Source organism: Nematolebias whitei, chromosome 7, assembly GCF_014905685.2.
Source record: "Nematolebias whitei isolate Nwh7 chromosome 7, NemWhi1, whole genome shotgun sequence".
Classification (NCBI taxonomy): Eukaryota; Metazoa; Chordata; class Actinopteri; order Cyprinodontiformes; family Rivulidae; genus Nematolebias; species Nematolebias whitei.
The window spans coordinates 6554514-6579563 of record NC_056504.1 but is presented as its reverse complement, the minus strand read 5'-3'; the positions used below and the strand labels follow the sequence as shown (position 1 = coordinate 6579563).

General features: G+C 41.5%; 2 protein-coding genes across 2 annotated transcripts in view; one reads left to right on the top strand and one right to left on the bottom strand.

The window, feature by feature from the left end:
- The window catches only part of rhobtb3 (Rho related BTB domain containing 3), a 35185-nt gene extending 17527 nt beyond the window's left edge, over nucleotides 1–17658 (top strand). Inside the window, exons 8-13 of the mRNA XM_037678582.1 lie at nucleotides 6656–6765; nucleotides 7972–8077; nucleotides 10199–10372; nucleotides 14611–14777; nucleotides 14873–14969; nucleotides 16790–17658. Of these exons, the coding sequence (XP_037534510.1) occupies nucleotides 6656–6765; nucleotides 7972–8077; nucleotides 10199–10372; nucleotides 14611–14777; nucleotides 14873–14969; nucleotides 16790–16908 (773 nt within the window). The 3' untranslated portion in view covers nucleotides 16909–17658. The remainder of the gene's footprint in view (nucleotides 1–6655; nucleotides 6766–7971; nucleotides 8078–10198; nucleotides 10373–14610; nucleotides 14778–14872; nucleotides 14970–16789) is intronic.
- Nucleotides 16852–23385, bottom strand: glrx (glutaredoxin (thioltransferase)). The gene is made up of 3 exons (XM_037678585.1): nucleotides 23157–23385; nucleotides 20879–21010; nucleotides 16852–16929 (listed from the first exon to the last, which is right to left on the bottom strand). The coding sequence occupies exons 1-2, from the start codon at nucleotides 23361–23363 to the stop codon at nucleotides 20897–20899; spliced, it is 321 nt and encodes a 106-aa protein (XP_037534513.1). The 5' UTR covers nucleotides 23364–23385; the 3' UTR covers nucleotides 16852–16929; nucleotides 20879–20896.
- Nucleotides 23386–25050: the final 1665 nt, after the last annotated feature.

The window sequence follows — 25050 nt, the reverse complement described above, 5'->3', positions numbered from 1 at the left end:
GGGTTAGGTATGTACTGGTAATGGTTAGGTTTAGGGTTAGGTATGTACTGGTAATGGTTAGGTTTAGGGTTAGGTATGTACTGGTAATAGTTAGGTTTAGGGTTAGGTATGTACTGGTAATGGTTAGGTTTAGGGTTAGATATGTACTGGTAATGGTTAGGTTTAGGGTTAGATATGTACTGGTAATGTTTAGGTTTAGGGTTAGATATGTACTGGTAATGGTTAGGTTTAGGGTTAGATATGTACTGGTAATGGTTAGGTTTAGGGTTAGATATGTACTGGTAATGGTTAGGTTTAGGGTTAGATATGTACTGGTAATGGTTAGGTTTAGGGTTAGATGTACTGGTAATAGTTAGGTTTAGGGTAAGGGTCAGGGCTAGCTATAGAAATGAATGAAAAATGAATGGAAGTCAATGCAAAGTCCCCGTAAAAACAAAAAGACAAACGTGTGTGTGTTTGTTGTGTATGTGTGTGTGTGTCAGAGTCAGAGTTTCTTTTTTGTCATTCGCATCACATGTGGTACATGTAGTGGAACAAAATTGTGTACACAGGGTCCCAGTTACATCAAACAATAGCATCAATATAAAGTGTAAAAAGAAACAGTAAATAAGGATCTGAGATATAAACTAAGATATACGCTAAGCAAACTCTAAACGGTACGCTAAAAGATAAGATATACTTCGCCTCTTGCGCTTGCCGAGGTCGGACGCTTCTCCCCTCCCTCTCCGCTTTGTTTTGCTGCTCTGTCTGTCTGTGAAACTGCTTGTGAGACTCTCTTGCATATCTTTTGAACCATAATTACGAACTTGTTTTGATCAGTTGGTCCCTCAACACAATTGATAACATTTCTTTAAAGAGAAAACAGGCTTTAGGTGAACCAATATGCCCTGTTGGCAAGCACACAGCTGGATATCTCATCGACTTGGAAGACTTGATGATGTGTCTATCTCTGCGGCCACTTATGGATTTTAAGGACACATTTATAATTGGATTTATGATAACTGGTTCCTGCTTTTTGGATTTTGCTGGTTCTTGTTTTATCTACAATCAAGGAAGTCGTCTGCAACAAATTTGGACCAGATCACGCTGCTTGACTTTATGATGGCTTGGTTCGTGCCTCGAGTACCCAGACTCAAATGCTTTGGGCAGAATGGATCAGATCTCGGGGATTTTACTCAGTCATGTTCCATTGGTGTGGCCATGTAATCTGGACATTTCAGAACCGTTTGGACCAACACAGACTCAAGGCAGATGTCATTAAGTTCTGCCTGTCTCCAAAACAACTGTGTGTTTATCTGAATTTGGCTCCCTTGGCTGGCCTTGAAGGCCATCTTATCTGACTTCGCTTGGAGGACATGTAATCTGGCACTGTGCCCCCCACTCCCTCCCATCAAGGAATTCCAACTGATCAACCTGAGGAAACCAGCTGAATAAACATTATGTCATCATTTCAGGACTTTTGGATTCCCATAGGCGTTGTCCTTGGCCATTCCCCGACATCCCTCGAGAATGTTTACGGATCTCACCGGAGGGAACTTGTTTGATTATTCCATCCTTATCAGAACTCTTACAGTGCCCCCGAGAGCGTCCATGGACATACTCAACGCTCTCGTCATCTCCCCCCTCTGCAGAATGTCTACATCACCATGTGCTTGTATGTGCGAGGTGTTTTTTCCAAATTAGTTTTCTTCTCATTCAAGAAGAAAGAGTTTGATAGGAATTTTTTCACCTCCAATTCCTACATATGTCAAGTTTCACTACATTTTTGTCTATCTAAACAGATCTCACTTGTAAATGAGTCTTCTAGGCTCAATGTGATTTATCTGTCTAAATAAATGTTGAACTGAATTGAAAATATGCCAGTCATTAATAGTGTGTGTGGATAGTCAGGACTTCTGCAGGTTCGGCTCTTATAAAACAGGCTGGTGTTTTACGGGTGACTTGACTCAGTGTGTGGGGCTAAATGAAAAATACCAACATGCTTCTTACTAAGTGGAAGTTTTAAAATCAGCCTAAAAGCATGAAAAAGTTCTGGAAAACATTTTGAAAATAGGTTTTACTGGTAATTAAAAAAAAAAAAACTGCTCCCACCCTCTTAATTTAATTGACATAAAGAAAATCAATAATGGTTGTTTGCGAGATCTTGAAATGATATTGTTTGCAGCTTTTGCTTCTTTTTCATATACTCTGTTCCTTTTCAGTTGGTGAGTGTTGTCTGTGGATGCAGTGTAATTTATATTTGCATAACATCTGCTGAGTTCATGTTTCCTGTGAGCTGTCTGCACTGCGCTGTAGCATTACGCTGCACCGTGTGCTGAGGTAATCCTCCCATCAGCCCAAATTATAACAAACCGTGAGCTCAATTCTGTTCATAACCATCCTTCTTCAAGTCTGCTTTCATTCCAGTGGGGAAATGTGTCGAGTAAAGCTGGAAACACGCATTTTGATCCTTTCACTTGCTGTTTTTTTAAGTCTGCGCAGAGACAACGTTAAAAACATAAATGTGATTCCATAAATTTCAGATCTTCACAAGCCCCAGACATTGACTCATAATAAATAAAAAATTGCATTTTATCTCCATTGGCCCCACATTTGTGTTTTTATCACCACAATCAACAAAAACATGTTGGTTTGTGTATCATTATTGAGCAAATGCCATAGAAAAAAATGGAGATAGCATCTGTTAACCCAGCGTCAGAGTCAGAGATTTATTTGTCATACACACCACATGGTGGTACATGTGGTGGGATGAGATTATGTACGCAGGGTCCCAGTTACATCCAACAATAAAATGTAAAAGAAAAACAGTAATAAGCTATGAACTAAGAAAAACATCAACTAAATAATAAACACTAATAGCATACAAACATAACGACCTACAGCAGCACGAACATGAGTGAGCAGATCAGCACGCATGAACACATCAACATGAAACAGATCAGCAGCAACATGATGTGATTATTTTGGTTAGAGAATCATGAGTCCAACAGCCTCAGGGTAGAAGCTGTTCCTCAGTCCAGTGGTTCTACACTTAATGCTCCTCAACCTCCTTCCTGAAGGTAGCGGGGCAAGAAGTGTGTATGCTGGGTGAGTGAGGTCCTTCATGATGCAGGTGGCCCTCTTCCTGCATCTAGAGGTGTAGGTGTCTGTGATGGTGGGGAGGCTGACTCCAACAGACTTCTGTGCATCCTTCACTACTCCCACTGACTAAACTAAGATGAACATCATCATCCTATGAAGTTTTTTTTTTTTTTTTTAACTTAAAAAGCATTCCTCTAGTTGATAAAAGTTGGGGCACTTCAGATCACGTCTTGCTGAATTTTCAGTAAGAATCAAGTAAAAAGAGAATATTTTCAAAAGATTTGGAGTTTAAAATGAGATGACGCTTGTGTATTTTAGGCAACGTTTTCTTTTTGTTTGCACCGTTTAGTTTCAGCACGTTTGTATTTTCTATAGTTAGTTTTTAGTAACGCAAACATATTTTATAGCCATCTCGAGCCTATATACGCTCACATTAGGGAGATGTTTCACCTTTTATTTTGCTTAAAGTTCCTAGCTGAGAAATGTCTGTAGTTGTCATGGTTTCACCCCCATCTGAAGTCTATTTACAGATTTGGAATGATGTTCAGCAAAAGACAACTACTGTCTCGTGTGGATGACTGTTGATTTTGAGGCGTGTTTAGGATCATAAGCTTGTTTTAGAAGCTTTTCTTTGGTGCCAGTCACTGAACGTTCTGTTTTAACTGGGCTTTTTTTTCTACAGGACTTGCTTTCAGGTGAGACTTTATTTAGACGTTTACTTATAAACCTTTGCAGGAAACATTTTCCCTTCTCTTCCACATGTCAGCGTCTTCACTGCTGCTGCTATTTTTCATTTGCATTACAAGCTGTGCAAGTGGCTGGTTACACCTCTGTATCTATCGGCATCATTTTACATTTTCCAAGTGCTGAACAGCTGCATAGGAGCACCCATCGTGCCTAATTGAACTAGTTTAGATGAGAGAAGAGATTCCATAAAGCTCTAGCCTTTACTAACAGCACCGTATTTTTCAGACTATAAGGCGCACCGGATTATAAGTTGCATTAAATGAAACAAAACAGTCAGATAAGTCAAACTTTATTCAACTCATTCACAATAACTCATCATTGTTCAGTTGTACCCTATAAAAATCGGTTCAAGGTCAGTAAGTACAACCAGAATTAATACATAAGGCGCACTAGATTATAAGGCTCACTGTCGATTTTTGAGAAAATTAAAGTATTTTAAGTGTGCCTTATTCAAATTCAAAAATACTTTATTAATCCCAAAGGGAAATTATTTGTTGTTGTAACTCGTTATCCTCATTTCATTAAGAGATGTTATAGATGCTGATGGCTGTAGACAGGAAGGATCTCTTGTAAAGGTCCATCCCACAGTGGATCCTAAGAAACTGGCTGCAGATGCCGTCCGATCCGTCCACCCAGAATCTGCTGGCCTCTCGGTTCCCTCGGGCTGTAGGACCACCCCAATGCTGGCAGAACTCCTCCCAGAGCGATGGCCACTCCTCCCAGCAGCCTGCTGAGCTCCTCGTCACTGTGGACAGCCAACTGTAGGTGCTGAGGGACGATACTGTCCTTCTGCTGTCATGAGCCGTGTTTCCTGCTAGTTCCAGGATCTCAGTGGTCAGGCACTCGAGCACAGCTGGCAGGTAGATGAGAATGCGTCCACATAACATCCTTTCAACTCATTTGAGATTTGGGGCTGTAGTTGAGATATTATTTGATCTTTTGAGATGTTAATCAGCTGCTGTTGGTTGTAGAAAACTGCCTTGTTGCCATGGTTACGCATCATAACAAATGTCCAAAACTAAAAAAGTTTCAGTAAAAATCCTTCCAGCTGCACAGCATCTGATACCAGAGGAAACAATCATCCAAAAAATGTAATTTACATCCAGAAAAAGAGGAATTAAAGTTTCCAAAAGCAAAATCTCAGAATGAAAGTAACAGAGCTGCTCCAACATGCAGCCACCTTGAGCGGCGCAATTCTAGAACACATAGTACACATTAACACATTAACATTAACTGCTGGTAATGCTAATGTTAATGTTGCACATTAACACATTATAGTCTGAAAAATACGGTAACTGCGCTTTAACGTGTCTGAGAGTTCAGGGTGTCTTAAACGTCTCGTCATACTCTCTTACATTTAACCAAAAACAATATGGGAAGTCTGTACGGACAATACAGTGACGTTCTGGGTCTAAACACTGTTCTGTTAAACATCAGTCAGAATGTGGACTGTAGGCTTTTTACAGTGATCCAGGATAGTTTCAGGCAAGCACAAGACCTGTGCACTGAGATCATCGTGACCCGGTGGCAGCCTGTTGGGTGAAGCGTGGACGCCGTGGTCACAGCAGAATTTCACATTTGCTACATTTAACTTTAGTATTGCTTGAACCCTCTGAAAACAAACTGAGTTACTTCAAACTGTACATTTAACATTTGTAGTTGGAACAATAAACAAGTTCCAGTGAAAAATGAGTAAACATTTACGTCCTATTTAAAAAAATGAATCAAATAAAATTAATAGATGAGATTTTGTGTAATGTCCTACAGATTTATAGAACCTGGTGAGATTACAGGAAAGCATCTCGGGGATGCAGGAATTATCAGGAAAAAACCTGTTTGAGTACCAAGACTGTGGCAGCGACGTGATTGTGACTAATGCAGGTGCATCTTAAATAATTAGAGCATCGTGAAAAAGTTCAATTTCTTTTGTCAGTCATTTCAGAAAGTGAAACTCATATTCCATAGATTTATTACACACAGAGTGAAATATTTCAAGCCTTTATTTCTTGTAGTTATGATGATTGATTTTATCTGAAAAGAGGACATTGGACCACTGAGTCCAGTTCTTTTTGTCCTCAGCAGGTAAGACGCTTCTGATGTCTCTGGTTCAGGAGTGGCTGCACTTGAGGTTTGAGACATTTGTAGCTCACGTCCAGGAGTTAATCAGCTGATCAGGGTGTGGCACCAGGAGTTTTTCAGCCATAAGCATCAAAATGACAAGAATTAAAGGCTTGACATATTTAACTCCGTGTGTAATAAATCTATGGAATACGAGTTTCACTTTCTGAAGCGATTGACGAAATAAACTGAACTTGGTCCACAATATTCTAATATTCTGAGATGCACCTATAGGTCCTCCTAACTGGTCACAGTCCAGACACCTAACAGGTTGCGCAGACCACAGAGAGCTTAGCGGAGCCCTAATCTAATCTGGAGGGGTTTTTTTTTAACGTGTTGTGCCATCATTTACATCATCACTATTCAAAATTATAGACATTTATTTCTCTGTTTGTCTGTAAAGATAAGCTAACCTAAAGCTAACATTTTATTGGATAAATAAATGTCAATAGCTGTGTTTTACTAAGGCCTGTTATCCACATTTTTATTTTTGTAGAAGTGGACTGGGCGCTCCACCCATAAAAACTTCAGATTATATAACCAACTCTGACAAAAACAGCCGCCGTGTGTTTGGTGTAAGGTATGTGGGCGGTCAGAGTGCAGCGCCAACCACAAAACTGTTTGCCCTGTGTGTTTTGGACCACTGTACTGTCGTGGAGCGAGAGAATCAGTGTGGATGCTATTTTTGTTGTTGTTTGTTTGTTTGTAGGAGCGTGGGAGTGGGAGCACCTCCAGGAGGCCCTGGAGGAGAAGCTAAAGAGTTCGCTCGCTGTGGCTCAGCTTATGGAGCGCATACGCTCCCTCGTCGGCAGAGACAGGGTGAGAGCCTGTTAAATAATATCATTAAATATCAAAAGACAGAAAAACATTGTGTCGTGTGTAACGTGGGTTAAATGGCTCAATGCCCGTCTTTAATGTGCAGACATGTTCTTGTTGCAGACTGACTTAATTAGCAATCTGTGCAGTAATAATAGTGTTATCATATTTACATAATTAGTGCCTCTAATCACCTCACAGATACTCGGGGAGTTTGCACAAAATAAACAAGAGCTTTTCTCCAAGGATCAAAGGCGTAACAGGATCTGGAAGAACTTCACGCTCGCACCAAAGCCTGCTTTTAGACTGGAGCATCATTGTCTGTGGCTAAACTTAGAAAGCATTTAAAAGGCTGCAGAGTTTTAACATTTAGTGAGGGTTATATGACTTGGCTGCATCTGACAAGCCCCTTTTGGCACTATAGGAGCAAGCGCCCAAGCCAGGAGGATAGAAGTGGGTCTTCTACCTGAGGCGGTGTTGAGACGAGCTGACACACAGACAGAGGGGCCACTTTAACGTGATGAGACACCATAATGTCCTGTCGTGATTTGACGTGCTCCTCTGCAAACAGCCTCGGGGGGCTGTCTCCACTCTGGGAAACTCGTCGAATTTAACTTTCGGTGAGCTCTCCAGAATCAAAGACGGTCTCTCTCTGCGCTGGAGATAATCTGCTCGTCTCCCTGCAGCAGAGCAGTGTGGGAATGTGAGCCGTTTGTGCTTCAGTGGGCTGATTAAAGGTCGAGCAATGGTAATGGGCTGCTTTATGGTTTCATTTGTTGACCGTGTGTGCGTTGTGCAGACACCCTCTCAACCTTTCTTATTTAAGTTGTTTTATCGCTACGGTGCCGATCGCGTTGTTTGGGCCACTCGTTCGTTAAAATACTTTAAACGAGCTGGGATGTTTGGAGAATATGTGGTCTGGACAACCGTCTGGTTCCCACTCTGCTCTCAGTAGCAGCCGGTTCCAGTCTCGTCACTCCTGACGTTGCAGTTCAAGCGTGTTTTTGTAGCATGAAGCGAGACCGGCGGAGGAGCCATCTGTATTCTGCGGAGGAGGCGCAATAGATGCTCAGCATGACAATTCTGCTTGTAACGAGAAGCTGACATGCAGCAGAGAAAAGCTAAACTCCAGATGACTAATTGTTCTGGCTTTGGGCTCCATTCTCTCCCTCCCTTGGTGTGTGTATGTGTGTGTGTGTGTGTGTGCAGGGTCCCAGGGACACACCGAGTGCACGGGCAGCTCAGCTCGGCCCCCAGACTCTTGTCAACCTCTTTAATTCCCCTCTCTTCTCAGACGTCATCTTCATGGTGCAAGGTAGGATCAGGCTGATCGGCTAAACACACACACACACGTTCTTGTAAACATACTGTTTGGGGACTTTGCATTGACTTCCATTCATTTTCTATAGCCTAACCCTGACCCTTACCCTAAACCTAACCATCACTAGTACATGCCTAACCCTAATCCTAACCCATCTGCAATTCACACCTTAGTCCTAACCCTAACCCCCCAACAAGACTTAACTGGCTTTGGTTCCCATAAAGAGCAGTTAGTTCCCACAATGATTTTTTGTAAAGTTTTGTAAAGTTGGTCCCTACAGGGTAACCTAAAACAAAAATATGCACACACCCACACAACTGAATTATGGTCCCAGCCTGGTTGTCCATTTGAAGCCTAAACAGGATAAAACTGTAGAAGTGACGCACGTCTTTTTTTTCTGTGTAATCTCGACAAAAGCTCCTCTTCTTTATTAAGCTGAGAAGTACAGACAAAGGCCTCTCCTGATCAATATTTATCTCATAAAAATGCAGCGAGCCTTCTCGGCCTGTTCACCCTCTGAGCTGCGAGTTAAACTTCTAGAGGTTAAAGAGAAAAATCTTTTTGGGTTGATCCTGTTTGCCATGCTGCCCGAGCAGAGCTCTGACTGGGAAACAAATGCACGTACTGTCAGAGACGATGGCAGGACTTCACATGTTTTATCACCTGACAGCGGGCTTGTTTCAGTTTGTTCTGTAGCGTTAGTAATGCACCTTGTGATCCACTGAACTATTGCAACTCTTCAACGTATCGTAATCATCGGATAAACATCTACAACTGGTTAACTTGCGAAGCCAGTCTAATTCAAGATGGCTTCCACAGCTAAGCGACCAGTTACCCAACACAAAAATGGCTTTACCCAGTCAGTTTTACGGCTCTTGAGCTAAGAGATGCTGTGGTAGTAGCTGAGTCTGATCCATATACTCTGAACGCTAACGGATTATGCAAACTTTTTGAGATTTTGTCGTTTGGTGTGCTATTGCTAACACGCCTCCCAATATGGCGAGCATCGCATAATTTACAATGTTAGCCTAAACTGCTATAACCTCGTCCGTCGTAAGATCATCTTCTCGTAAAACGAGTACAAAATCAGGTGGTGGTAGGTGGTCACTGGAGTCACGCGGAACTGTGTGGATATCAGGTAAAAAGAATACTGTAATGGTACTAGGAATATCTCTGCTGGGTGCTGTGGTAACAGTGGTCTGTGGTGGAGGTTTTGGAGTCCTGAAGCTCTGAGTTCGAGCACAGGTTGTGTCAGGAATGATATCTGTGGTGTGTATATCGTGGGTGTCCAACTCTGAGAGAAAAAATCCACAAGCGCTCTGACGTGAATGTGAATCGGGGCTTTCCGCCTTGCTAGCTCAGCCAGCAAGTTTGTCAGCAAGGCGGGAAGTCCTGCTCTGATCTTGCTCTTCTCTGGCGCCATGTAGGCAGTAGAGAAAGAGTATTACCAGTTAGCAAGCTAAACAGAAAGTCTTGTGCTGTTCAAACCTTGTCAGCAAGGCTAAACGGGGAAGAACGAACTTAGCCGGTTAGAAAGCTAAACAGGCTAGAAAGTCAGCTAGGCAGAAAAGTGACCGTTAGCTGGGCTAAACGGGGTAAGCAGATGCTGCAAGTTAGCAGCTAAATGAGCAGCAGGCAGGATCAAAGTTGTAGCGACGCCCTGGGCAGGGAGCGAGCTCACCTCCAGTCGGACAGTTAAGCCACATGCAAGGGACCTGCAGTCAGGTTAAAGTGAGGTGAAGTGCAAAAAGATTAGGGAACTGAGACCACGCTGCACATTTATAACCCAGGAGGGCGTTGGCCTCGACAGGCGCGTTGAAAGGAACTTCTTCAGGTTGGTCTCGCGACGGCGCAATCCCCCATACTGTGCTGTACCGAGTGTACTGACCGAAAGGGACCACTGTAAAACAACTGCCACATCTTTCACGCGTCTTCTCGCTGTGGCAGCCGCTGCAGAAAACAACAACTGTCAAGTAATTTGTTATATTTATCTGTTAAGGAGACGTTTTGACGCCAGCAGTGTCTCCACTCATTGTCTAAGACTAGAGACATTTGTTAGAAACCAGCCAGGTCCATTGAACCCGTTGAACATTTGTTTTTGTGTGTGCGATGAAGGAAGTGTATTGCCCGCCCATCGCGCGGTGCTGGTGGCCCGCTGTGACGTGATGGCGGCCATGTTCAGTGGAAAGTACGCAGAGGCTCGGAGCAGAGTGGTTCCCATCCACGGAGTCTCCTCGGACACCTTTCTGTCCTTCCTGGAGTACCTCTACACCGACTCCTGCTGTCCTGGTGAGTTCACGACACGATCCACAGGCGCGCTCCACAGTGGTCTGAACCGTGGCTTCGTTGTTGGTAAACAAATAATGAGCCATCTGTTGTTGTTTGTCGAAGATGGGAGGCTGCAACCTGTGGCTCTCTTGTAGCTTTAATCAAAATTAACATAGAAATGAATGTTTAAAAACCATAATAGGCATAAATTATTATTATAGCAGCTCTTTTATCCAGATTTCTGCAACAAGTGAATACTATTTTTGTACCAGAATGATACTGTTCATTTTATTTAGTGTGAAAAAAGGGGCAGAATTAGATTTTTTAAATGTTAAATTTGCAGACCCCTGATCTAAGGCTTTTTTTAAGACTTGATTCATATCTTTTAAGGCCTGATACCATAAAAAAACAGGTTTTACTAGATTGTTACCAAGATTGCACAACATAATAATCATAACTGAGTGTATTGAATGAAGTCAAAGCCTGACGACCAACAAAATGAATAACTAATAGAGTTGATTAATTTGTAACGGAGGTGAAATTCACTGCACGCTGTGCGAATGAGCGCCTTGAAGAAATCAGAAAACACTGGTGCATTCATGTTTTCCTCTGGGCTTTGCCGGCAGAACTAAGCCCCACACAAAGACGCAGATGACAACACCCATCATCCATCTGTGCGGGTGCAACAAGCTGCCAGCCTCAGTCCCGGGAGGTGCACGGCGAACAGCACCGAGCTTAAAATTAAATTAGATTTTGTGGGTACATAACCAACCTGTGGCGTCACTGCTTCTCTGCCTCTGATGGAGCCAAGTCACAGCCACACGTTGTTTTCTCCGGTCGCACTGCGCGTTTCATCTTCACAGTTGTTCGTGCACGTTAATACACACCCTGTAGTCACTGTGAGGCGCATCCAGCACCGTAAAGTTATGCTGAGCAGAACGGACGTCCTGACTGATCACAGCATAAAAACAAGCACGTTTCTGTTGCTCCTCTCTGTTGCTTGTTGTGTGGATGTTTGACGCATTCACACCGCTGTGTTGTGAAGTGTGATCCATTTTCTTCCGTACGTTTTCAGCGCAATTCTTGTCCTGCAGTTTTCAAGATATTTCACCAAATCATAAATCAAAACGTTCAGCTCTTTCAGGACAGTCCTGCTTTGACTTTTGTTATTGGTGCAACTTTAGCTTTTTGAAATATTTAGCCTTTTCTGCCACTTTGTTCCTTATGGGAAATGAATTGAGCTCATTTTACATCCTTCGAATCTTTAGATCTGTTACACCCTTTTACTGCTCCTTTCACATTTTGTTCTGGTTCAGCTTCCTTGTGCAAATTTAAACGTTTTTCAGCTAATTTCAGCTGTTTTTTCAGCTGTTTTGTGCTCCTTTCAGATTCTTTCTGCTAACTATAACATTGCGCTTCTTCTAACTCTTTTCTGCCAGTTTCAGCCTTTTATGTTCCTTTCAGCTTATTTCCGCAAGTTTCAGCTTTTTCAGCTACTATGTTTTATACTAATGTTAGCGTTTTCAACTAATTCCATATTTTTTGCACTCAAACTTTTTTCAGCCTAATTCAGTAAAAATGTGCTCTCTCTCCACTTCCTTCTTATAATTCCCAGCTTCTTTCCAACTTTAAAGTTATTTTTCAGCAGTTTTTTTTGTTTTAGCTAATTTTAGCTTTTTTCAGATAATTTCCACTTTTTTTGCGCTCATTTCCTCTTCTTTTAACCTAATTGGGCAAATGTTTTTTCTGCTTTCTTCTTCTAATTTAAGCTTGTTGTACATTTTCAGCTAGTTTTATAGCATTTTTTAGCCATTTTCAGATAAATTCAAGTTTTTTTGTGGTAATTTCTGATCTTTTCAGCCTAATTAACTTATTTTAGCTAATTTCAGCTTGTTATGCTCCTTTCAGCTTTTTCTGCTATTTCAGCTACTTTTTTTAGCGGTTTTGTGATAAATTTAGCTTTTTCAGCTACTGGTAATTCCCCATTTTTTTAAGCTCATTCCAGCTCCATTCTACTTCCTTTTGGTAGTTTAAGCTTCTTTCTGCCTTTTCAGCTACTTTTCAGCAATTTTTACTAAATTCCTTTTTTTTTAAGTTAATTTCCTAATTGTTGTGCTCATTTATAAAAAACCTAATTCAGCAAATATGTGCTCTTTCTGCTGCTAATTTAGGCTTGTTCTTCCATTTCAGCTACGTTTCAACACATTTTTAGCCAATTTCAGCTGTTTTTCAGCAAGTTCTTCAGCAATGAGCATTCACACTGCATTTTCGCAGGAAATGCAATTTCTCTCGTTTGAATTGCGTCTCCTTGCCTACAGGCCCATTAAACATTATGCTGAAGTCTCTTTTTTTATGTGTATTTTGAAAACGTTCTGTCCTCTAATGGTGAACACGTGCCGCATGTTTTTTGAGTTACCCTTTTACAAAAACATCTGAAGTACAAGTTTTTGTTTGTGCTTTCCAATAAGATAAAACCCATGTTTAGGCCTCATGTCAAAGCTTATAAGGATTCTTATAGACTCTAAAAGAACCAAACATGTATTTTTATACTAAGATTTTAATTGCAGATTGTATTATCCCACCATCAGTCAAATATACTATCCGAGTAAACAAATTATTATTAATCAGCTCCCAGCAGCTAATCATCCCATTACCATGTCGCAGTATTTTTTTAAAATAAAAAGCCAAATAAATGGCGTTAAGGATGCAGCTGCGTGAATAGATATCTCCATTTTCAGAGCTGTGGCTTCACGTAGACTCCTAACCCGAGAAAAGGAAAAACTTTGAAGCAGCTTCGGAGGCTGCAGTCTGTTATGTAAGAGCCCAGCTTTCAAGGTCAGGTCAAGGTAACTCTGTTAGCGTCAAGGGTCAGACGTCAAGCAAGAGGGCTACCAGAGCATTTCACCTGGGTAATGTGTCCTGAACATGTGAGAGGAGACGCACTTCATGCTCGTTAGAGTAATTGTGCAGCGAGACAGAGGTTCTGTGATGCTGCTGCTCAGCTGACAGCAGCATCACACACAGAGAGAGAGACGGTGAGCATGTGAGCATGTGCAGACTGCTGAACGTGGTGTCTGGCATGATTCACATGAACTGGGCTGCAGCAGAGAAAATGTGATCCGGTAATTCACCGTCATGCGTCAATCTGTGTCATTTGGTAAAATAAAGATGGCTGAACATTTAGACTCTGTATTTGTCGTGATATTAGAGGGTTTTTGTGAAAGTCCAAGATGTTGCACAGGAGGTCTGCTGCAGTTAGAAATACACGCTGCAGTGTTTGCCTTGAAAAGTGCTCATGATGTGAAGTGGAAGGAACACCGTAAAATGGTTTTCAACATATTTTTAGAAATAAAAATCTGAGAAGTGCAGCGCTCATCTGTATTCAGCCTTCCCTGAGGCACTACTTCGTGGAACCACCCTTGTGCTGCAGTTAAAGCTGGAAGTCTTTTGGGGTTTGTCTCCACCAGCTTCACACCTGAAGACAGAAAACCGTCCGCATTCTTCTTTGCAAAACAGCTCGAGATCAGTCGGACTGGATGGAAAGAGTCTGAGCAGCAGTTTTCAAGTCTCCTTTAGATTTGGGTCTGGACTTTGACCGATCCATTCTAACGTATAAATGCGCTTCGATCGAAGTCAGTCTGTTGTACATCTGGACAGATGTTTCGGGTCATTTTCCTGCTGGATGGCAGCTTCCAACAGATTTGCCATGTACTCAACTCTGTCCATGATTAAATGGTTGATTGAACAGAGCTCTGTGACGTGTCCAAAGCTTGGGATGTTGTTTGAAAACCTGACTCGGCTTTAAGCTTCTCAACAGATTTATCCCTCACCTGTCTGGTGTGTTTCTTGGTCTTCATGATGCCGTTACATCCCCACTGCTCTGTAAAAACAAAAAACAACAAAAAAAAAAGAGGCCTGCTGGATTTATACTGAGATTAAGTGACAAATGGATGGACTTTATTTACTAATTATGTGATTTTTTAAGTCAGAAAGAGGCAGAACACCTCGCACTTGACAGAATTCTAATTTTCTAAACCATTTCACCTTTTTTTTTTTTTTATTCTTTCTGCTTCACAATTATGTGCTATTTTGTGTAGATGAATAAGACCCCAGTAAAACACTGAAGCCTGTGGTTGTAATGTGGAGAACTTTTTTCCTTCCATTTTTATTTCTTGTTTTTAAAAATGCGCACATCTGTATTTTCTTCACACAAGACAAAGTGAAATAACGGACAGCGCTGTGTGTGTGTGTGTGTCCAGCCAGTGTGCTGCAGGCCATGGCCGTGCTGGTCTGTGCCGAGATGTACCAGGTGAAGCGACTGCAGCACCTGTGTGAGGTGTGCGTGTGCGCGTACCTTCAGAGCATGCCCAGTAGGGAGCTGGCGTCGACAGGCATCAGCGTGGTCCGGCTACTCCGCAGAGCAAAGGTCAGTGTGTGTGTGTGTGTGTCCTGACTCAGATACATCTCAAAAACATGGTTTCCAAAGATTTGCACTCATTTCACGTTTCTCTTGGTTCTCAGTGCCACAACGCAGAGCAGCTGTACGTCTGGCTCCTCCACTTCATCGCCAACAACTACCTGATCTTTAGTCATAAACCAGACTTCCTGGAGCTCTCAGGTCAGTCCGAACCGAGTGTGAAGATCTTTTTATGCAGAGAAACAACATTTTAGCTGCTTTTGGTTTCCCTGCCAAGATGTCACGCTCGGGCTGTGTGCCGTGATGACTCTCAGCTACCACCACGTCAGATTCTAGCTCCAGATCTGTAAAAACTGAATTAATGCGGAGTAGCTGTGGTGGCCATCTTGGTTTTGGTTGATTCCAAGAGTTCATCAGTTGTAGATGCACATGTATTGATTATTTTATGCAAGTTTCATCAAAAAATATTCAGCTGAGCAATCGGCAAAATATTATTCACAAGCGCAAAAAAAGTACCGCATTTTTCGCTCTACACGTCACATTTTTTGCTAAATTTGCATGTCCTGCGACTTAGACCCAAGCAACGTATTTATGCATTTCCCCCTATATTTATAAACCAATTTTTGGCTGAGATATGACCGTTTTCATTCATTCTGAAAAATGTGAACACTACCATTTTCAGCCACTTGATGGCAGCAGAGTAGTAGTAGAAAAATTCATGCCGTTGTGTCAAGTAATGGGTAAAAGTATCCAATTCAAAAAAGTTCAAGACAAAAATGACTTGGCTTTATTATACTTTATTGTTTTTGTCTTGAACTTTTTTGAATTTACCATGTCCGGGATGACAGAGAATCTTCACCAGCTATTAATGACACGAACGGCTTGCCATAATCTGACACCTTGGTTCTGCTCGCTGCTCGGCCCAAGTCAAACCAGCTTCATTTCGCTGCATCTCCCTGGCAAAATGCAGCCAATTTGACCATTAAAGCGCATTTATTATGTAAAAGTTCAACTGAGACACACCTTTACTATAATGTCGAGCAAACAAACAATTGTTTTTAGGTGGACATCTTGTTAAATTTCAAAGAAATGAGCAGCGACTCGTCCCTCTGCGCATTCCTGCTTCCGCGAATCAAGTTTTGAAACGCAGCTGATTTGACCGTCAAAGTGCATTTATTAAGTAAAAGTTCAACTGAAACACACCTTTACTATAATTTCAAGCAAACAAATAAAATTGTTTTTAAGTGTTAATCTTGTTAAATTCTTGTTAAAGTCCTCCCGTGCACGCCCCAGCAGCCGCCATTTGGCAGCCAATCGATTTTTGGCACACCGGCCCACATTTCTGGGTTGTCAGCGGTGACGCGTAATAGATGCAACATATACGGGGAAGCGACATATTTATGGATTTTTCCACTTTTTTAGACATATTTGGACTGATGCGACTTATAGGGCGGAGCGACGTTTACGGCGGAAAATACGGTAGCTAAAATAGGTCTCAGGAAGGACCAAAACATTATCAGCTGCATTTTGCCTTTAGGTTGTGAGCAGCACCTGTGAAAACCTCCATTTTTCTTCTGTCTTACGTTCCTCTATATGGTAGTTATTTATATTTTAATCTCTTTCCACAGTAAATCCTACTGATACTCCCCATTTATGCTTGTGATTTGTGCATTTATCAGGCAGCTAAAAGCAGCTAAAACAGGCCAATTGCAAAGATTAACAGCAACATTAGTAGCAGAAGCACATTTTATTGCGGTCATCAGTCATACAGGACTCGTTTATGGCCGTTGGACGGATTCTGAAGGGCACACGCTTGCTGATGCTTGTTAGTGGAAACAAACTCTTTGGTATTTCATCCCTTTTGGCCGTGTTTACGGCAGCAAGCTAAGCTGTTACAAGTGTTTGTGGAGCGGAGAGCGTGTGCCAAGCACAGTAAATCTTCGTGGCGTGCCTTCTCCATCAGCAGAGCGTGGTTGGGATGCTTGTGCGGCGAGTAACAGCTTCGCGTCTTTGTGTTGCAGAGGAGGAGCGTGAGCAGGTGGAGAGGCTCCGCTGGCCATCCAGGGGATACCTGCAGGAGCTCAGCGAGTACCAGCAGCGACGGCGCAAGCTACGCAAGTCTCGCTGCTTAGTCATGTGACCACACCTGCAGGCCTAAACCCTGCGGAGAGAGGGAGGGGCAGAGAGGGAACAACAAAAATGTGGATTACAGCTGGACTTTGTTGGACAACGTAGCAGATAGTGAACATCACAGACTGATCCCAGATGTGAAGCGCCTCTCCACCTCTAGAGGAAAGACTCTTTGTACAAGAACTACTTCACCTTGGGCAATACAGACTGATCCTTAAAACCCAGAATGAGTTCAACCCGACCGTCTGGCCTCTGATCAGAGGCTCTGTGATAGATTATATTTCTACTCGTAGCAGCAAAACACATCAAACACAAAGAGGCAAAATAAACTCACACGGCATTAAAGTAGCATCAGATTTCCAAACATGCTTGAAAACAAACCAGCATTTTGTGGAAGTTTCAAATAAAATCCGGCTAAAAATGTAGGAATTGTCTCGTCTGTTAAATACAGACACAGAATAGCTGCAAGATGAGATCAACCCACAATGCATTTGGGTTCTGATGGATGTAAAGATGGCCAACATGTCCACTTCCTGCATATCTCCACTAGGACCATTTCTGGAGTCTTCAGACGTCCAGGCGAGCGCTGACCAACATGAAGACACGGAGGAGAGCTGACGCAGCTGGGAGCGCCGCCTCACTCGTCGCTCCGTAAATACGTCAGATTAGCTTTTGAGCAGGACCAAGTTCACGAGCCCCATTCAGTTATTTGACATTTAAAATGCATCGCCAGTACAAATACTTTTTTTTTATTATAATACCAGATAGAATATATTTTACTCATAGCCTCTACAAAGAGAGGCCATTTTGCTTTTACTGGAAAAACATAAATAAATAAAAAGTATTGAAAATGAATCCTTGAATTTAAATTTTTACATTTCTTCTCAACCTTTTGTAAAGGTCGAGAAGTGCAACATGTAAATAAAAACAGAAGGCGATGATTTGCAAATTGTACTGCTTTTTCTTTCTTTAAAAAAAAAAAAAAAGGTTAATTTTGAATTTTATGGCAGCAACACGTCTCAAAACACTGGACAGCACCACGACTAGCACCGTGCAGCATCTCTTCTCATTTTAAAGTCTACAGCAGGGCCGGCCCACGGGCGACTTCTGTTTATTGCATTTATGATTCAATGCAATAAAACTTTTATTAAGTTAACAGATCATCTTGGTTTATTTACATAATGACTTTAAATGCTGGCTGTCTGGCACCTAAGCTGCTGGCTTTCAGTAACTGTGGCCCCCCTGAGCAGTTTAGCTGAACAGTCCTGGTCTACAGTCGGTTTCCTGGACGTTTCCAGTAGTTGAGGGACTGAGGACCAGCTGCTGGAGTTTTTGAAAAGAAATGTTCAGTCTTGTGTGATTGAGGGTTCCAGCTGTTCAACAGTCCTGGCTCTTTGACGGGTTTTTCATTTCATGAAAACACAGAATGTTTTCAGCCGATGAGCGGCCTGGACTGAAGGCAGCCAGTTCAGCACCTCTCTTCCACTTCAAAGCCATGCTGCCATGATGGATGCAGTCTGTGGTTGGATGCAGTCTGTGGTTGGATGCAGTCTGTGGTTTCACATTGTCTCGTTGAAATATGGAAGACATTCCCTCAAAAAGGTCGGGACTTGTTCTAAAACCATCTACACCTTTCTGCATTTGGAGGTGCCTTTCCAAATGTGCAAGCTGCTCATGTTTTGGCACTAATGCACCCCCATAGCATCAGTGACGCAGGTGTTTGAACTGTGTACCGATAACAGGCTGGAGGGTCCCTTTCCTCTTTAGTATGGTGTAGAGTTTCATTCGGGCCCAAAAATTTTGATCCAGCTTGTAGCTATCATTTCCAAACGCCACCCGACTCGACAAATTAACAGTAATGACAGGTCCGCTGGTGATTGTATGGCAAGCCATGTTACCATATAATTGTACCGTCAGCCGCGCTTGTCCGCTGATGCAATCAAAAGCCCGACATCGACCCGCACATCATTATGGCCCAGCCTTAATGGAGGTGGGGCGGGGCCACAGCTCTAGTACGGAGATGGTTTCTATAAAGATTTCAAATGTTGATTCATCCGACCACAGAACAGTTTCCACTCGGTCTCAGATATTTTAAAAGAGCTTTAAGTCACAGAAGACAGGAGCGTCGTCTCATCATATTACCCCTTATTTGTTGTCAGTGAGTTTAATCAGATGAAAACAACTTGTTTTGTTGTTTCTTATTGTACCACTTTTAGAAACTCTCGCTGCCCCGTCCTGTTTTTAGTTTTAGTTTTCTGCCATAAAAGTCAAAATCGCCTTTTCCTCTCAAATTTCTTAAACATTTGGATTTTTCCTCCCATTGTGAATAAAACCAATTTTAGCTCTGGGATTTACAAATGATTGCGTTCTGGTTTTATTTACTTTTTCCACAACGTCCCGTCTTGATCAGAACCGGGGGTTTTGTTTGATGCACAAGCAAGTGCAGAACAATAACTGTTGTAATTTACTTTTTTATTATTTTTTACATCTGTTGAGTTTATATCATTCCCTTGGAATATAAAACTAAAAACAAGACGCAGGTCTTTATCTGGACCAACACAGAATTAACTCGTGTCTCTGGAAACCTCGCTGCCTCTGGCTGAACAGACTTCATTTCGTTGACTCGGTTCTTTTTGCTGGACTGTTTTAAAACGAGATCATGATTTATGGTGCTGCAATTATTTTTGTAAACTATACAATGTGTGTACGTTTTGTCAAACATGGTTGCCCTTCTTTACAGTCTAATGTTTCACCTCTATTTACCAAAACGTTTCAAGGAAATACCACAAAAAAAAATCAATAATGACATTTGTCTTATAGACCTTGAACAAAATTAAGATATTAGGAACTTTTAGCAGCTATCTGTACACGCCACGTATTTATATTAGCATATAGTCGTCACCACAGCAGCTGGAACAGTTTGTGTCCAGTTCTGGGAGTATCTGGGCATCATCAGTCGAGATATCACTGTGAGATTAAGACAGAACAGAAGGGACATCAGTCTGTATCTAGAAGCCAACTGTACGTATCGGAATAATTAGTGCATCCGTAAATAGCAGGTGAAACTCTGGACTGTGAAATGAAGCGTACCCAGCGCTGCATCTGCTCCCGTTCATCTGGGCCCGAGCTGTACAGACCGTAGATGACTTTAAATAAAGACATGTTTTAGAACGAACACCCGCTCGTGTGCATGGTGTCAGTCTAGTTATTATGGGTGAAAAGAACCGCTCCTCTTAGGCTGGTGGTGGAGTCAGCTCCTCAGGCGTTTGCTAAGAAATCAACTTTCAATGAGACTGCTGCTCTGAAGAGAAGAATGTTCTGTCAGACAAGTAAATGTGCAATATCCCCACTGATCTGAAGTAAACAAAAATATTTCAGCAATGTGAGCTCAAGTTCCTCAAAGCAACCGAACACTACCACCCAGTGGCCCGACGTGTCGTATCTGAACAAGCTGCTTGGGTTGTCTGTAGAGTGGAAGTTCCTGTAAACGTATTAAATTATTATCCAGCATGCTAACTCGCTTCTTTCAAAGATCAAGTAGGAGCAGAAGGCGTGTTTAGATATTTTACCTGAGCAAAAACAGGTCTGAACCTTCTCAAAACGAGAGAAATCCTGCTTTAAAGAAACAACTGGTGACTCCATTATGACTGTTTTAATATTAATGTGATGACGTCGTCAACACCGAATCACTGCCAGGCCCCTTTGACCTACATCCTCCCTACATCTGGACGGAAATAAATCTTTTCTAGCCCCTCTCTGTTATAATAATAACTACATATACTATAAAATGCAGGTTTAGGAAGGTCACCATTATTATTCTCAGACACCAGATTTGTCCTCCAGTGACCGACGTAGAAGGAAGTGACACGGTGCAACACCTCCATCCTTCCTATTCCTACTCGCACGGACAGCCTGACTTTATAAAACCGCTTGTGGTGATGAGGAGATTCAACAGCACGGTGTGAGCAGCGTTTCTGCACCTGGAGGTTTGACGCAGATCACCGCAGGGCCTCTATAGACTTCAACATGGCCTCCAGCTTCCCGCTCCTGTGCAGCGCCGACACATCAGAGCCGCCCCCGATGCAGCTCTCGCCGATGAACACCCGCGGGACCTGCGTTTCAGGAGGAAGAACAGGAAGGCAACTCATGGAAATGAGGCTCAGGAGAAGATACAACCTAAAGAAGATGCATCTCCTGTGAAAATGCAGTGTGAATGCTTATTGCTGAAGAACTTGCTGAGAAACAGCTGAAATTAGCAACAACAAAAAAATCTAAAATGTAGCTGAAATGGAAGAACAAACCTAAGTTAGAAGAATTCAGAAAGAACACGTTTACTGAATTAGGTTTAATTTAAATAAGCAGAAATACCAAAAAAAGTTAGGAAATTAGCTAAAAAGAGGCTGAAATTTGCACCAAAAAAAAAAAAAAAAGCTGAAAAGACCGGAAGAAGCTTAAAATACCAGAAGGAAGTGAAAAGAACTGAAATGAGCTTAACAAAAAAATGTGGAAAAAACTGAACATGCTAAAATTAGCATCAAAAGAGCTAAATAGTAGCTGAAAGAGCAGAAAAAAGCTGAAAGGAGCATAAGCTAAAATTTGCATAAAGAAGTTAAATGGGCTGAAAGTATCGGCAGTAGAAATTAACATTAAAAACTTGAATTTATCTGAAAACAGTTGAAATTAGCTAAAAAAAAAAAAAAGCTAGCTGAAAAGGTAGAACAAGCTTAAATTGGGAGAGGAAAGCAGAAAGAACATGTTTGCCCAATGATGCTCAAAGAAGCAGAAATGAGCTTAAAAAAGGAAGTCAACATTAACAAAACGCTTTCTTTTTGTTCCCACCACGAGTCACAGAGTGTCTCGCAGTCCTCGTTTCCTGTTCTTAATCCCGTTACTGAACTTCAACGATGATTCAGCCGCTTTTAACAGCCGAGGAAAATGCTTTCGGCTCGGTGCCATATTTCTCCTGCAGGCTTGATCCGTTTCAGCTGGACGTCAAACTTCTTGTACACACGTTCAAAATAAAGGGCCTCTCTAATCAGCTCGTCTGTAGGCGACGCTCCATTTGACCCCCCGAGCGTTATGAACGCTATGAAGTCCCTTTCAGCAGGAGGGAGCAGATGAAGTGAGCCACAAAGCTTTTTATGTTATCTTCATGCAGCAGATAACTGGATCATGGATCCTAGCGTGTTTTGAAACATCCTGTAATGGGATCTAATAATCTAATCTATACCTGGATTATTGAGCATGGACTTTGTTGATTACAGTTTATACAGCTGCATTGATAAAAATGGATAAATATTTGACAAATAAAAATGCCAGTGATACAATTATATTATGGCCATACACTACAGTGTATAATAGGGTGTTAATGGCAGTTTTATAGTTAAAACAAAAGTTTTCAAGATGCATTTTCTACATTTGTGGTTTTCCACAATGGAAAGCCCAGTTTTCCCAAATTAAATTTTGCATAATGAATGCATAAACTGACAATAAGCAAAATAAAAGAGTTAATCGTCTCATAAATTGTTCCAATCTTCTTATGTCACTGCAAGTCTTCTGTATTTTATATCACTTAAACTCTGTGGCATCTGCACACAAGGCCTACTCTTCTAGACATATCTATGACATCTGAGCAAAGCTGATAAATTAATACCATTGCGATTTAATTATAACTTATATTTTAATAATAGTAACAATAATATACAATAATTATTATTTTATTAACAGTGAAATATATTGTAATTGTATGTTGCAACCATCCCCACAATGTTGCAACTGTTCCCCGGCCCAGTTGCAACATCTGGCTCCTTACATTCACATGCAAATAGTAAAGAATGTACTTTATCTTTAAATGGTTTTGATTATTAACAGATAGATGTAAGTTTATTATGTAAAAAGTTGGTTTGTCTAATCCAAACCCTCTGAGTAACAGAATCAAATGTAAAAAAGTGTAGCAGCTGTCCCTACTCTTCCTACTAAAACTGTTTATTATTAATTGTGAAACTGAATACTTTTTACTCAAATACATATTAGCACTACTTTTTGCCCCATTATTTAAAATCAATTAATGCAATCTGTGTGCTATTATCCTTACTACTATTATTAATAATAAATACCTTTTTGACTAATATGACTGACAATTGGATTTCTGTAGCAGTATAATCCACATACTCGAGATTATCAGCTGTAATTCGGTGCCATTAGCCGTTTAAATCTCAGTTTAATTATAAATGGACATAAAGAGCTGTGCTCATTTACCGTGCGGGCTCCGGTAATTTCCCGGAAGTAGTCCTGAATGCTGTCCATGTCTTCGTGTCCACTGATGTCCACAAACTCCAAATGTCCCGGTTTGAAGTTGTATTTGGACAGAACTTCTTCGGCCATGGTGCAGTACGGACACGTAGGTTTTAGGAAAACCACCACTTTGTCGCCTTGAATCTGAGCCTTCACGAACTGCTGCGCCATCTTGGCTCCTTCCGGAAACAGAGGGGCGGGTCATAATGAACAGCCCGTCTTTCTTCTTCTTCTGTTTCTATTGGCGGTTGGCAAACTCAAGCACAATATCGCCACCAACTGGACTGGAGCAGTAAATAAATAAGGCGACATGAATTGAGCATGGACTTTGTTCTAATTGTAAATAACTTTACTGTATATGTTGGCTGATTTATCGTCATAGAGGCCTGTTAAAGACAAAACGTTTTAAAAAAAAAATAAAATCCGTCCAGAAGATCTGACTTAACATTTAAAGGTGAAGTCGATGTTTTTCTTTTCTTAATGACTGAAATAGATCTCTTTAGATAAAGTATTTATTGCAGAGCAATGCATGTTATTCTGCTTCTGGTTGGTTACAATGTGCACATGTTCCTGCTGGATGTGTGCCTGTTTTATATAGTGTGGCGAGACACAAGTGTTATTATATTATGTTGGGTTGTATACCTGGATTATTGAGCATGGATTTTGTTAGTAGTGTGATTACATTTTCTTCTTCTCTGTTCCACCTTGTTTTCCTTCCTAACCCACCCCGTGTTCGTGTGCGGTCTTCCAGTTTCCTGTAAATCTCGGTGCTCCAGCACTGTTCACGTACATTTCCTGATTAATGGTTTAATTTCAGGTTTGCTCAATGGGACTTGTAGTTCTATGGACTTTCTCTTCATTACTGGTTTTGCCAGGGTGTCTGCCAGTTAATGTTCTTGTGCACGTGCTGGAACCCTTGGGATTTACATTTATTTTCTGAACCCCATTCTTCAAATTTCCCACCACGTGTTGGAGCAGGGAAACATGCAGGATGGTGTTCCTCAAGGACCAGGGTTGAGAACCACTGGTTTAAGAAAATGAGTGGAAGATGGTTTTCTGTTCTAGACCACAGCAGGGAGTTTCTCTGGTCTGCCAAAGTCCAAGGGCATCACCAAGGGGGGCCGGGATGCCCCTGCCCCACCCCAAAAGTTTGGTGGCTCCACCTTCATTATTTTAAGTCTCATTTCTCAGGATTTCTTACTGACAAAATTCAAAATGTTTAAAATCCCTCCACTCCCTTTACCAAAAAAACTTTTTTTTTAAGGACTTTATGCAGATCATCCCCACTTTTAGAAAAAAAAAAACACGTTTTCTTGTTTTAGTTTATTGATAAAAGTATGTTAAATCATTGTGTTTTGCATACTGTATGATTTTGCTAACTTGCTGTTTTTGGTGGAACAGAGCAATAGATGAACCTACATGTTGAAGCAGCTGTTAGATCATCTAGGTTTAACACTAATCAGTGTTGTGAAAAATTAAAAGGACAAACAAAAAAATGAGTCACACTTTACACATCAACCATGTTAATTCTTTTTATTGAAATGTGTACATTTTCACGTGGGCAGGGTGACATGTCAGCCCAGATTCACTTGGTTTCTTGTAGGTTCTTGTCTGACTGGGGTATTTACCAGCTTCATAATTAAGACTCAACAACCCCTTGCTTTCAGGAGAAATCACATTCTGTCTTGAATTGTTCCAACTAAACTCAGGAGAACCTCTGATTAGGACAGAACCTGTTGGAATGCTGAGGAGGCTTCAGGTGAACTTTAACAAAGCGATGGATCGGCCATTTGTAAAGAACTAAATAAACCAAAACACTGACCATGAAGTCCACATTCACCTCCTGTTGGGACCCACA